The sequence below is a fragment of the Balearica regulorum genome, chromosome 4 (assembly GCF_011004875.1).
Source record: "Balearica regulorum gibbericeps isolate bBalReg1 chromosome 4, bBalReg1.pri, whole genome shotgun sequence".
NCBI lineage: Eukaryota > Metazoa > Chordata > Aves > Gruiformes > Gruidae > Balearica > Balearica regulorum.
The window spans coordinates 14,410,274-14,425,001 of record NC_046187.1 but is presented as its reverse complement, the minus strand read 5'-3'; the positions used below and the strand labels follow the sequence as shown (position 1 = coordinate 14,425,001).

The 14,728-nt window shown below is 39.5% G+C and overlaps 1 protein-coding gene across 6 annotated transcripts in view; it reads right to left on the bottom strand.

Moving 5' to 3' along the window:
* The window catches only part of GAB1 (GRB2 associated binding protein 1), a 101,638-nt gene that overhangs the window by 36,560 nt on the left and 50,350 nt on the right, over positions 1-14,728 (bottom strand). For all 6 annotated transcript variants that reach the window (XM_075751211.1, XM_075751213.1, XM_075751214.1 and 3 more), the window contains exon 2: positions 5,925-6,219. In XM_075751211.1, the coding sequence (XP_075607326.1) occupies positions 5,925-6,219 (295 nt within the window). The remainder of the gene's footprint in view (positions 1-5,924; positions 6,220-14,728) is intronic.

Sequence of the window (14,728 nt, the reverse complement as noted above, 5' to 3'; positions counted from 1 at the left end):
AGTTTCTACCACATGCTAAAGTTTACGGCTTTCAGAGCCGGCATCTAAAATTCAGTACTATCTGCAGTTCACATGTAATTTTAAGCTGTACTTTTGGTTAGCCATTTAAAATTTCTCAGAATTTCTTCCCCGTCTCCACCTGCTATTTTCTTTTGAAGACTATTCATTCAAACAGCAGGAAGGAAAAAGAAACATCTGTAGCCTATTCTCTCCTTCAGCTGGTACACAGGCTGGGTGACACAGGAAAAATAATCAAGGAGTCCTGTTATAGACTAACTTCTGTAGGTGCTTGTGAAGAGAAACAGTGCAGCCTACCACATTAAAACATTTGGGGGTTTTTTTCTTCACTAAAGAGACCCAGAGCTCAGCTTGGCAGAGCAGCCTTCTCCTAGCAACTCACCAGGTGATGTTAATGCCACAGAAGGTGTCCAGCAAGAACCAGGGAAAATAAATTACCTAGGCACATTAGATTCCGATTATTTTTCCTCGAGAAAGAGTAGAATGACCTTCCACACAAATTTTTGTCACATGCAGCTGGCAGCTTAACTCCAAACACTCAAGATTAAGATTGACCACTCTCCTGACAGTAAATTACATCTTTTTAATATATGTATTTTTTTTCCTCATATACTTACAAGGGAAGACCTACTGTTGCAGATTTTGTGGTCTAGTCATCATCATCTCACTTAGCCACCCATTCTTTAACCGTAACATCCGAAATCGAAGACATCCTAGTCTTCTCTGCTATCTTCTCTTTCTCCTTTGGATAACAGGCAAAGATTACCTCAGCTTTGCCTACCTTAGCCACCAGCTACCACCTCTACCAAACCTGCTATGCCAAATCTCAGGTCCTTCTCTGATCATCCTTCTTCTAATTTCATTATTCCTCTGCACTTCTGCCAGACAAAATCTCACAACTCTGACAGCCTCCTTCAGTCTCCATCCTCACCTTCCTTTTAGCAATTCCACCCTCAAAGAAGCCTTGTTTGTGCACCTCGGTGGCAATTATCCCCCCACCTTTACTTCTTCAAAGCAACCACCGGAAAGACTCCACAAAAAGAGATGTCCTTGTGCCACTATTCCCTCTACACCTACTGCCTCACTTCTAAGACAACAGACCCACAATCCTTATCCAGAGAGTCTCTCTCCTAATGCTTAACTCAGTCCTTTAATGTTATTCTTTACTGCGCTCCAGGTCACCAGTCACTCATCCTCCTGGCATGCCATCTTTGAGCTGACTTTCTTTCTAGGTAATCATATACAAGAGATACAAAAAAAATCTCAACTCATCATCAAATAGTACATCTCTCTATGGTGCAACTTTGTTGCAAAGACATTTTTTAAGCTTATTACTCTGTCCTTGCACTTCTGTCTATGCTCCTCCAGAGCCTGCCTGCCTCCATCTAAAAGCTCGTGCTCCTCCTTCTCACTCTTGAGCCCTTTTATGACCAAGGTCTCTAATAGTCATCATATGCTATTGAGATGGTGATTTTGATTTGCCACTTGCTAAAGCTGTCAAAGGAGAACATTTTTTATTTCTTACAGGCAGACCCTTCATGCAGGAAGGGCACCCTAAACACCTCTCATGTCCACTATTTATTTATCAAAGACTCCCTGAAAATTTCTTCTCAAAAATCCCAGAGTTCAACAACAGTCCAACAGCTGAACCACTAAGACCACTTATCTGTCACAATGGTCAAAACCACCTTAATTTGCTTCCACTTCGTCCCATGCCTCTGTTGACATCTCTTACTGCAGATAGTAAGTTCTTAGTGGCAGAGCCTGTTTTCTGTTCCACGCTTATGTTACAGGCAGCACAGGGGTATCCTGACCTGGTATGGAGATCTCCAACACAGCATAGCAGCAGCGATGCCTGACCGCGCAGCATTAGAGAGAATACAAGGAGTCAGGATCAGAAGGTGGATCATCCTTACCATCATTTGATATTGCACCCAAGCTATGATCAATCTGCAGTGCATGTATTACCAGAACACAATAAAAACAAATGGTTATCTGAAAGTAATTTTACTGTTCAAAATGCAGAAGGCATGAGAGGCATACACCACATAGCAGCTGTCTGAACAGAAATACTACAAAGTTTGAAAGCGTTGTGTGAAGCAAGCTGTAGCTCTTTCAAAGTATGGTCCTTGTGATGACGGAAACCTTCTTTACCACATGTAATTATTTGTGTAAACGAGACCACAGATTTCAACATCTTGTTCTCCCCTTTTCTTTTTTTCTTCTGCTTTACTTTGTTATTTCTTCTGCTTTACTTTGTTATTGCTATCTTTATTCAAATGAATACATGCAAGTAGCATGTTTGCATATAGTAAGATTACTTCCTCCTTCCCCTGCTCTGCCACGCATGCAATTCACTAAATTACAGAAACATGGAGCTGGATCAAGTATAAAACATTCATCACAGATGTCTACTGAATTGTAGGGAAGGGCTTTCACAGCCTGTGCTTAAATATCCTAGAAGGGCTTTCTTTATCATTACATCACTCACTGACAGAGAGACAAATTAGTTTTCTCTTCAGATAACAAGTGACCCATGTCTTGCTTATTACAGCTTTTTATGCTTTGAAAGTCAGCTCCTCCCTCAGTATTTTCTTCCTGGGAAAAAAAAATCCTTCAACTTTTCTCCTCATAGATCACTTAAAAGTCCATTTCCTCTATTTCTACTGTTCTTTACACATTTATCCTCATCCTTCTGCAAGCTCAGGCCACAGCATTTTGGCTGAGGTCTCCACAGCACCAGGCAGAGGAGAATAGTCATTTCCCATGTCCATTTAGTCTCTACATCCCAGAACATCTCTCACTGGAATTCAAAGCGCACAAACCCCTTGCAACAGATTTTTTGCTTATAGTTACATTTTAACTTCTCAATGACCTGTTATATTATGACCTTACAGAAAAAATATGAATGTTAAAAGTTGTCCTGTTTTCAGCTGAGAGGATCGATTTTCTTCATAGTAGCTAGTGTGGGGGTATGTTTTGGATTTGTGCTGGAGACAGCATTGATAATATAGAGATGTGTTTGTTCTACGGACTTATTGTTGAGCAGTGTTTACATGGGGCCAAGGCCTTTTCTGCTTCTTGCACTGCCCTGCCAGCGGGATGGCTGGGGGTGCACAAGAAGTTGGGAGGAGACACAGACAGGACAGGTGACCCAAACTAACCAAAGGGATATTCCATACTATATGACGTCATGCTCAGTTTATAAGGAGCTTGGGGGAAGAGAGAGAGGGGAGCGGCGGCGTTCGGAGCGATGGCGTTTGTCTTCCAAGTAACTGTTACACGTGACAGCCCTGCTTTCCTGGAGATGGCTGAACACCTGCCTGCCCACGGGAAGTGGTGAATGAATTCCTTGCTTTGCTTGTGCGTGCGGCTTTTGCTTTACCTATTAAACTGTCTTTATCTCAACCCACGAGTTTTCTCACTTTAACTTTTCCAATTCTCTCCCCTATCCCGATGGGGGGAGTGAATGAGCGGCTGTGTGGCGCTCAGCTGCTGGCTGGGGTAAAACCACGACAAAATGCAGTATGAAACTCGGTGGTAAACCTAAAACCCATGCTCATGTGTAGCTCCCCCCACCTACATAAAAGCATTTTACAGCTTCCATTTGGAAACAAGCAGCATTAGCTGAAGAAAACATAAGTACCACCCAGAAAATTCTTCACTAAATTAGAAGAATTATTTAGCTTATTTAAAACAAATATTTCCTTTATATTGCCGCCTTGCTGTAAGTTTAAAAGATCTAAATCACTGTAAACACTTCCTTAAAAGAAAGTCCCTATAAAAAGCTGGAGACTCAATAGCTTGTAAATATGACTAAAGAACATAAATGTGTATCTACTCAGTCCAAATACAAATGTAGCATTGCAGATCTCCAGAAGGAACAGAATTCATGTACATAAATCAATTTCTAGTTGGAAGGTCACAACAAAGTATTAGATAGTTAGAAATTACTGTGAATACTCACTTTTAAGAACAGGAATAAAAAAACACCAAGCTTTGCATCATAGGAATTACTGAGTCTTCACTAAGTACGGAAGGAGCAGCTCAGAGCTAGTCTGAAGTGATCTTTATTTTTTGGTCTCTCCACAGTTACGATTAACTCTTTCTCCCTCATTCCTCCCAACACCAAAACAATATATTTGCTTTTTAATAGCACTATCCACCACCATCTCATAAATTTTTTTTGCTTTGTAAATCCAAGGAGGCAATGGGACTGGGCTTCCAAACGAACAGCAGCAGGAGCTGTGACCAGTGATGTCCCCAGTCCTTGATCAGACACTCAGCAACTGATTTTCCCATTTTCCTTTTTTTTTAATCCTTCCTCAACGCATTGCAAGACATTACTAAATCCATAAAACAGACAATACTGTCAACTCTTAGTTATGTAAAGGTGCTGGAATGCCAAAGATGAAACGTGCAATGAGAGTGTAACGGGGATAAGTTACCAATACAATTGACTGCAGCAAAAACCAGTTTTAGTCCAAACAGCCAGTGAGGGCATAATTAGTTCTCTCTGTATTCATAGTGTATGTTTCATCTTTAGTTCAGCAGAAGATGCAACATCAACAGAAGATTAAGGATTAGCAATACACCAGCTCTCAGCAAGGAGAGGCCTCACGGCTTTGAGGGGGCCCTACCTCTCCACTCCACGCAATGGACATGTGCTCCTTTGCACTCTCACATACACAAGAGCTGCCAGGTAAACACACTGCCTCCTTCCCAGACTCCTCGTTTGTTCCCAGAATCAACTACTTCCGAGCTCCTCCTGCCCACTGGTGCGCTGGTGTATTATCCACTGAAAAGCAACCACCTGCCTACCTCTCTCCCACATGTAACGGATGCCTGGCAGACTCAATACTGAATCACACGGCAATCGCTCTTAGAAACGTGCTGTGGGTGGTCTTGGTTATGTTCAGGATGTCATAAAAACAAGCTGGAACTGTCAAAACAAGTATCCTTCTCTGAATTTGCTATTAGAGTGGTAATTCACAGACAAAGTTTTCATGACAACGTTTTAGTTCAAAACTGCAATAAGGAGAAAGAAAAAGGCCCCTTTTCAGAAAGCAACAATATTTTCCAGTCATTTCTGAAGATTTGGCTGGAGTAGAAGAGATGCAAGCCCTTTTTTCCCCTCGCCTCCCTCAATCTACAATCCTACAAAACCCAGGGATTTACTTCTAGCCCCTTCAGTCTGGCATGCTTTATTTATAACCCTCTTACCGCTCCTATTTAATCTTTTCTTGGGACTGTGCACAGAGCTACAGCAAGTCATGCAACCCACTAATCTCCACAAGGAATGCAGGAATAATAAGTAAATAAATAAGGATGGATTCAGGACAAGCAATGGCCACAAGGTATTTCTAGGAATTAAACACACCATCCTCTTTCTTACAAGCTGCTTTCACACAATGTCTATTTTGGTAGGATTAGAGCTGGATAGTGGAGAACTGCATTATTTTTTATTTGTTTAGGCTGGTGGGGGGGCGGATATTTTTTTCCCAAGTTGCAAAGCAGACGGAGAAGTGGTAATATTAGAAACTTGACATTTTGCACTCATTCCTGCTTGCATAACCATACGTTTTTATACCAAATGGGATTCCTTTGATGATTATGATGATCTTCTGTTTTGCATGATTTTACTTAAAGATTTTTTCCTATACTCTGAAGGCCTAACATCATGCAAAACAGAAGAGCATCATCCAAGTTCTATGGCACACTTAATTTGTAACAAATTCTTAATATCTCCCTCTGTTCTGCTTGCTTTTTTTCAGAGTAACAAGGAAGTTTCATAGTCAGTGCATATGAGTTTTAAAACATATGCCAGCTAAAGATAGTCATCTGATCTTTGAAAGATACTTCGCATGTAGGCATTGCACTTTCTCAGAAAAGCAAACAGAACTTACCCTCATCTGTAGGGTTGAACCCACAGATATCACAGATACATCGAACCCACTTATTCATCTCCTCCTCGCTGTCTGCTACCAAATAGAAAACTCTGTCTATCGTGTTGATATCAAAAATATAACTGTTTTCAAACTCTTTTTTGTTGAATGTTAATCCAGCATCCACTTGTTGACACAAATTTAAGTCAATAATACGGATAGGCTTCTTGGCATGGTCATTTTTGTAGTATTCCAATACATCCGGATCCCCCGTTAAACGGCCGCTGCGAAGCACAAACCATCTCCTCTTCCATGCCTGAAAATTAGAGAGAGAAAAAAGGGAGAAAAATTAGAAGGAAAAAATCATACTTTAAGACCATTACCTTTTGTGTATGGTTTCAACCTGGGTTGAACTGAGTAATAATAAGTAGTTCAACTATAATTCTAAGAGATTACATACCAGTTACCTACATTTAACACTATTTATGTATTGTTATAGCAGTGGACTAGAGGGTTAGTGAATTTGTATTTTAAAGTTTATTTCTTCTGTATTTGAGTTTTGGTTTTAAGAAGGGGACATAATTAAATCTCTGTTTATAAAATGAGAAAGGATGAATCCAGTAAAGAAAAAAAGGGGGAGGGGGCCAAGAGAGGGGAAAAAAGTGCACACAAAGAAATTCTGAAGGAAGCTGACGTAGGCATGGGGAAGACAAAATAAAACATATCTTTAAGTGCTCCACAGGGTCTTGAGTCTACTATCTGCTGCTTCGGGCTGATGCATTTTAACTCTGAATTTTTCACTGATACTCAATGATAGCAACCTGCATTTAAAGAACAATGGTCACATTGTACACTAGCCTCAATGTTAGGGGAACTCTGCACTCAGAACCTCATGATATTTCTACATTAGTACTTACAGAAAAAGAGCTACTCTATTATTTTGGAAACCATTAGAGAGATGGGGATGGAGAAAATGACCAAACGTTGTAGCTTTACTGCATAAAAACAGTCTCTGTGGAAGGTATGTTCACAGAAGAGAGACATTTCACAATCTGATGCCGTGCTTGTTATACCAGCCTTCCTGCTGCTGCAGGGAGAAAGAAGCTGGTATGGGAGAAAAGCACAACTAAAATGCCTCATCTTCCAACTACTTTTCAGCTGCCTTTCATTCCCCTGGGCCTCCGTCACCTGGCATAATTCTTGCCAAAGATGCCAACTCAAACCAAGAAGCCAAAGTTGACATACAACTGTCCTGGCATTACCAACAGCATCTTTATTGCCCCACCTAGCTGCATTTTGGTTCCTCAGCTCTACCAGCAATACAGCATTCTATGCTCTAAGCTTCCTTACATGCACAAAGGCCAGGATAACACGCATAGTAGAAGAAACCAGACGGACTGCCATTGCCCACTAGAAGAGCTGCACTGCATTCACAAGTAGAAATCTGAAATTAGAGCCTGGACACAGTGCAGAGCCATCACTGCTTCGGCCATTGATTTTCACACTTTTCAGCAAAGTTGGAGACCAAGTAAATCAATGCAGTAGCCAAGCCACCACCTGTTACACCACAGGCTAACACCATGCCCCAAGGCACCCCATTTAAAACTTCTTTACGATATTCAAACAATGTCACCAGTCACCAGAAGGACAAAAAACAACAGAAGAAATAAAAAAAACAAACCAGGTGAGAGATCTCCTTTTGGCCAGCCCTGGCTGCATGCTAACCAAGGAAAGGAATGAAATCAGCAAGGATGGTCCCAGAAGAGGTCAAGATGTGTGATGTCCTTTACACTCTGGGACACAGCTTTGAAAACAAGAGTTTCTTACTCTCTTAGGAAAAAATTCAGACCCATTTTCTTGGGACACAAGAGCATTTCCATTTCATTTTTATGTAGCTGTTCCCTTCAGACAAACTACTGTGGGGAGGATATGAAGGACAATGAGTGAGAACTGCATTGCCATCTTCCAGCTCTGAACTAGCATTGTCAGCTTTGCAGTGGAGACTCACAAAATCACCACTGACAAGTGGGCATGCCCGTTTTGAGTCTCAAACTTAGGAAGCTATTATGAAAAGATAATACAGAAAACAGGAGAAAGGGAAAAATGCCAGACAGCTTCATTAAGGCTTGTGATCCACTGTCCAACTACCAAGCCTCTAAAAGTTATTTGATTTTAAGATAACTTTTATACTTCATAAGACGAGTCTGTTATTGCAGTTGTGATTACAGCATCTGCATTTAAATGCTGAACTGCGTGAATCAAGCCAAGGTCTCAAGCAAATCTTTCCACAGTAGCAGTAAGTTTAACTGGGTGAGCAGTAAAACACAGAAGTAGATGATGTAACTGATGAAACCCCTTCAATTAAGATTTCAAACGCGAGCATCTTCTAGCAGCACAGCTGATAAGCACTGTTTAACAGCGACCCAAAAACACTGGCAAAGTTTGTTCTGTTTCCTGTTTCCAAATCAAGTGACAACTTAGATGCTGGGATAACAGGAAACTTCAGTATCAGAGGCTCTCTCTCCAGACAGGGTCTATCACAGATAACTGTTACAAACCAAACTGCACAACTCTATTGCTTCAGAAACTAGCTTTATCTTTAACCTCAGCCTTCAGTCATCCAGGTGAAATTTTCAAAGCTTAAGTGAGGAAGAAAGAGATTAGAGATAGGAGAGGGACAACAGCAATTGAGAAGCACGATGCATTTTGTCTCACGATTTGTGTAACGACAAAAAAAATCAACTCTGTACCAACCAAGCGTGCCTCTTCTAGAAGTTTATTTCTAGTACTGTGTTAAGGAGTGAAAGATTCTTAGCAATCCTGACTATCTCTGTTGACCATTAATGAGTAAACACGACTCTTAAAAATTCAGAAAAATCAACCAGCTAAACAAAATTGGCTTTCAGCCCTTTGGGCTACAAAATAGCAACTATAAAGTACTTAACACATTGAATTTAGCCTACCAGCACCTGCTACTATTTTTGAAGAGTTTTCGCATAGTGCATATGTGAATGTTTATTTCAGTCATCTAATGAGTCACACTCACTGAAACTGGCACAGATTATATTCAAAAACAAAAGCAATTCCATAAACTACACACTAATAAGGCAGATACAAAGGTTCTCTGGATTACAGTACAAAGCACAATTTAGCAGCAGAATAAAGCTTAAAGCTAGACAAGCGAACTGACATCAGCACCCTTGCTAATCATAGTACAAAAGCGCCTCTATATTTTGTCAAAGTGCAAAATGAGCCCACATAAATCACTCTTTGTTATTTGAAAATATCTGGGATTCTTAAAGCTTGATCTATTTTTAACATTTCAGTATTTGTCGTCGTAACGAAAGCTGTATACTGCCTCACTGAAGCACAGAATACTGTGCTATATGTATAAGAAGAGGGCTTCTTCAGTAATGGCTTTCCAAAAAAAAAAACCCCTCTAAAAGAGCGTGCACATGTGCAAATACGTATTTATGCAATTTTATTTTTTTTTATTTTACCCCTTTGGGCATTCGTGTTCAAAATTTTTGCATTTTCTTTTACAGAGCATGTAACAGACTATTTCTCATAATCACCAAAAAAGATGCAACTGGTTTAAGGCACAAGAAAATTACAGGTACTAATTATCTGTCACGTTACTGATGTTATCAGCAACACCAAACACTGGTTTTCTGTGCTAAAAAAGTCAACTGCATTAAGTTTGAGAAGTCAAAAAAAAATAGCCAGTATGGAATAGAAACATTTTGTCCCAATACCAATATCATTTAATTCTAGAAAGATATTTGAGCAAATAGAGAAAAGGTGGGGGTTTTAAATGAAATATTTTTTTTCATGTGTATAAAATGTGCATTATTAATATAAATAGGGTTTTAAAAACATATTTTATAAAAACACCTTTTATAAATACACCTAGTTACAAAATACCACATGGAGATCAAATACCTCATTCAGAAGTAAAACTGTTCCTTTCAAAGGTGTAGTATGGCAAACGTCATGGGAATCAAGTTCACCAAAAGCCTGTGTAGGCTTTGTAAATTATTACAAAACAAGGTTTAACGAGGTTTGCTGCTTTTGTTTCAGACTAAGAAAGGCTTTGTCTGCCTCTCAGCTTGTTTTCTCCTTTGAGCTGCAAAGCGTATCAGCTGGCCTAACATAGGACATCACCACTCTTGCCAAACATTGTCCCGTTTGTATCATGAGACCATCGTATCATGAGACCATCATAACTATAGAAACAAGCTTGTTTGCTTGTTTTTGAGGTAGTCTAAAATGTGACAAGCTGCTCACCCACAGAGCATCAAATGATCAAAGGAACAGTGGAATTCTGTATTTTTCACACAGCATTTTGAGTAGGTTACAAAGCAAACTCAAGAAATTCCTACGATTCATTTTTACACTCACATATACACAAACTGCTGATTTTAAGACAAGTGAATCAGCTCAGAAATTGGCAGAAAGCATTATTTAGCAGAGTTAGGGTTTGGTTGGGTTTTGTGGGTTTTTTTGAAAGACTGTAGCTAAACCTATACGCACTACACAGGATTTACAATATAATCTCCTTACAAGAGATATATCTGTTGAAGAAGGTATAGCTATACATCCCTTAACCTTTACATTTATGGATTTTTATTTTCCCCATCATATATATTTGAGATGTACCTCATTCAGCTGCTGGCTGCAGTTCAAAGATGTAGGAAATAGGGGATGTATGTGTAAATGGAGAGGGAAAGGAAAGAGGAAAGGGCAGGAGAGTAGATCATTCACATTTATACTTTTAAAAGGGTTTAAACTTCCATTTGGATCCCCTCAAACTATTGCTCAAGAGGCCAAAATAATTACACAAAATGTTTAAATAAAAGCTTAGAAATGTTAAATCAAAGACAGCTTTTTCTGGTCTTTTTTTTTTTTTTTTTTTTAACAGCATTTGCTCTCATGTGGTCAAGTAACTCTGCTTACTGCTGAACTGGCCAATTGTCCTTCTTTGGTTTGCTAAGTATTATTACCCATAATCCTCACATCATTTAAAGCTGATTTTCCTCTTCTAGCCCATTTACCACCTTTCTTCTCCTCTTGGGTAGCATCCAGTCCAAAATACCTCCAAAACTATTGAGCATTGGCTAAGCAAAAGAGGGTATCACTTACACCCCGCTCCAGTAATACTGCTAATAAATCCTTCCCCCATGTATGACCAGTAGACCCAAGAATAAAATTACAAATCTCAGACCTTCCCTCTCATCTCTCAAGCGTGCAGACATTTGTGCTTAGGTTTTCATCTCCGTATTCCAGAGAGTACTTTAAAAGGGCAGTATTTGGCATCCTCCTTTCCCAGAGAAGTCAACTAAGACTTGTTGACTTAAGTCAACTAAGAAAGAAGCAACTTATCCAGGGGCACAGGGAAGGATCCAAAAGAACACTTGATGTTTTACAAACACAATAAAACATTTCCTTGCTCCAAAAAGAACTTATGTAAGTAGAAGACGTGCAGAGTGTGAACCCAAGAGAAGGGGTGGGGTGGGGGGGAAGACAGCCCAAGGTCACTTCAGAATGTTCTCCTGAACATTTAGGTCCTGAACCTACCGTTGAGGCTTTTTCACTTGTCGGCTGGGATCAAGATTTAATTTTCTTTATGCTTTTTGCTCCCATCTATTTCATCTATCCCTCTCCCTTTACTTTTTTTCCAGTGCAAAGGTTAAACAATAGTGAAATTGCTGCATGTCTAATAAACAACAGGAAGAAGGATCACAAACAGAAGTTGAGTGTTTCTTCTCCCTTTTGCCTCCACGTTTCTACTGTCCAGGCGTTCTGTTCATCGCAGGAGACAAACACACCTCTGGCACAGCTTCACTGACTCGAACATTAGACCTGTGGTCTGCATCCCATTAGAAGCTAAAATGAAATAAAAATAAGTGTTCCTTCACACTACGCTGCTTTTTAAATCCTGTTTGTGGTAGGCATAGACTGGTGACAACTGTCACTGATGAGCTTCATCCCACAAGGCACATATTTGGGAGGACTGCTGGGAAGTAGCGAAAAGAGGTCACATTAGGTAACCGTACTTCAAATACAGAACTTTACTTTTTCCACTTGCTACTCTTCTGGCTTGCAGAACTAACTCCAACATGGTGAAATTTCAAAATTTCAACTGATGTTTTCCCTGAGAAATTAACACTTGTATATTTTTACATGGAAATAAATTAAGGGCTGTTTTCAGAAAGCATTTTCTGGAAATCTTTTTTAAAGGCCATATCATGAGCACCAGAACTGAAGAATATGTAACAGCTAGTTATTTCTGAAAACCATTGTCGTAACACCTACTGGCAACTGCCCTCCTTTTTCCTTAAATGATGCCTTTGCTTTTTCTTTTTTTTTTTTTTTTTTGAAATGTAAGACAGAACAACTAAACTGAGCACAAAAAAAAGCATGTTTAACGTCTTAATTCTAACAGCAGAAACTGTATTTACAAGATTTGACAATAGTCCAAACATTCTACTTTTAGTAGTGTTAAACACTAAGAAATGTAAACAGATTGCTGCAAAATAAACAAATGCGATATGAGGAAAATACTGAATACATTATGACTTTCTTTAAATACTTAAGACTTGTTTTCCAGGAAGCACCATCTTTTCTCACTGAGCAAAATAAGGAAAAAACAGTCTCAGTGGAAGTTTCCACTCTCCTGGCCATCATCCTGATCATCTGTTCCGAATACACACAAGGACAAAATTTCCTGTTTTCAAACTATTGTCACCATTTTCTAGTCTTGTGCTGTCGATTCTAACTTTAGCTTGTTAAATAAACAAAAGAAAACACTGAAAATACAGCAGAACAATACTTCCACACAGATTTACTGGGAGCACTGTTTCATAACTGATGTTTCAGCATGGGAATTAGCTTCTCAGCATTACATCGTTAATTAAAGCGTCAAAAAGGGTGCAAAATACAATTCAGAAAATGTAGCACTAACTTCTGCTTTATTTTGTGAATCTAAAAGTAACTGAATATTTTCATAGTTCTTTCCATTTTGCATGGGGGTTCTTGCCTTTTTTTTTTTTTTTTTTTTTTAAAAGCTTTATTCCTGTTCCCAGTGTAATTGTGCAGCCAGATCTATATCATCTAATTCACATTAAACTGATCCTTATTATGACTGGTAGCATCAGTCACTTCAATAAATACTTACTTTTCTGCAGTATGTCAGAAGTTGTCTAGTGGCAAGCACAAATTTCTCTCTGCCATACTCATGCACACCAGAGAATTATCACCATCTCTTCACCAAAGGAGAAGCAATTCAGAGAGCCAGACAGAGCAATAAAGCAGATGTGAAACAGAGCGAGGACCTGAGCCCTCAATTTCACTATCTCCAAGCTACGACAAGTGACCAGATCACGCCTCTATCTTCCTACATCATCTCATCCACTTCTTGTGCCTACAACTCTGTTGTTTCTGATCACTTGCAAACTTACCTTTGCACTTCTAGTTGTCCTACTTCACACCACCCACCCTGCGTGGCTAAGACATAACTCCCTAACACTCTTGCCAACAACATGTTCCCTATCACAGATATTAGCTTTGCCATCTCCTCTCACTGCTTTGTCAGCAATGAAAACGTAACGCTTGTCACGGTACGATGCTTGTCACAACATATGGGGAGGTAGATCTGTTGCAGGGCCCTTACCCACACATCTACACGGTCTTTGGTTTGCTGCCCTGTTTCTCAGAACACTTCCAAAATTTGGTCTTTTCCTCTCTGATCCTCTCCCTCTCTAGTCTTTCCCATACCCATCCTATTTAAAATAATACTGCCAGGACAATCTCCCTTCTTTCATTCTGATCACATCATCTTCTATCTTAAAGTTCTCAATTTATTGATTTGCTTTATTGCAGTTTTGATCCTCTTTTCCTATTTTTAGGCTTTTTCTTCTTAGCAAAGTCAATGGACTTACTTGAATTCCTCCCTCTTACAAGTCACCTCCTATCGCTTTGCCCTACCACAGATACCAAATTTGGTTCATTTTTCCTTCTCTCCCGCACCTCCCATCTTCCTCCAGCTTCTGAAGGCTCCCCGAATCAATAAGCAAGGGCATGACATCTCCTTCCTTCAGATTCCTCCTAAAGATCACCCTCTCTGATAGTACTTACAATCACCCAACCAAACTACAGTTTGGCTTTGCATTAGATGGATTTATTTAAAAAGTAGTGGGTTTGTGTATTCATCAGACAAAGGTTTGTTTGTTTTGTTGTTTTTTAAGTTGCTTCAGTATTTTCATCAGCTCTTAATTAGAAGTCACTTCCCCCCACAAGTCTTAATCTAAGAAAGCAAAACATTCAGGGTAGGTTCTGCCCATTTTTTTTTTTTTAAAGTGTCTGTATATTACTTATCACAAGGATGACTACAGCGTTGACAAGATCCCCTTAACAAGACAAGCCAGAGAGACACCAGCCATGCTGTTTGACTTGAGTTCAACTATCATGAGCTCATAGATGTATGTTGTGACAAGTTGCATGAGAGCAACACACCGAAAAATAAAAAATTTTGGATTTATAAATACAAAGCTGAAAGGTGAAGCCTACAGTTCATTGATATCAACAGTTGCTTTCTCACTAGTGGCCAGGGAGGAAATATTTAACCATATATTTTTGCCTATTCATTTCAAAGGAGAACAGTCATTTTGAAGTGGCGTTTGTAAGAAGGTGTGAAAAGTCCCCATTCTTCCAGATCATAAGCCCAGTGCTTTTTGTAATATTTTGTACAGATTCACAGTCTTCCTTTTTATTTTTCCTTCTTACTTGCCTACGTAGATATCTATCATCTTCATCTGTGAAAGGCT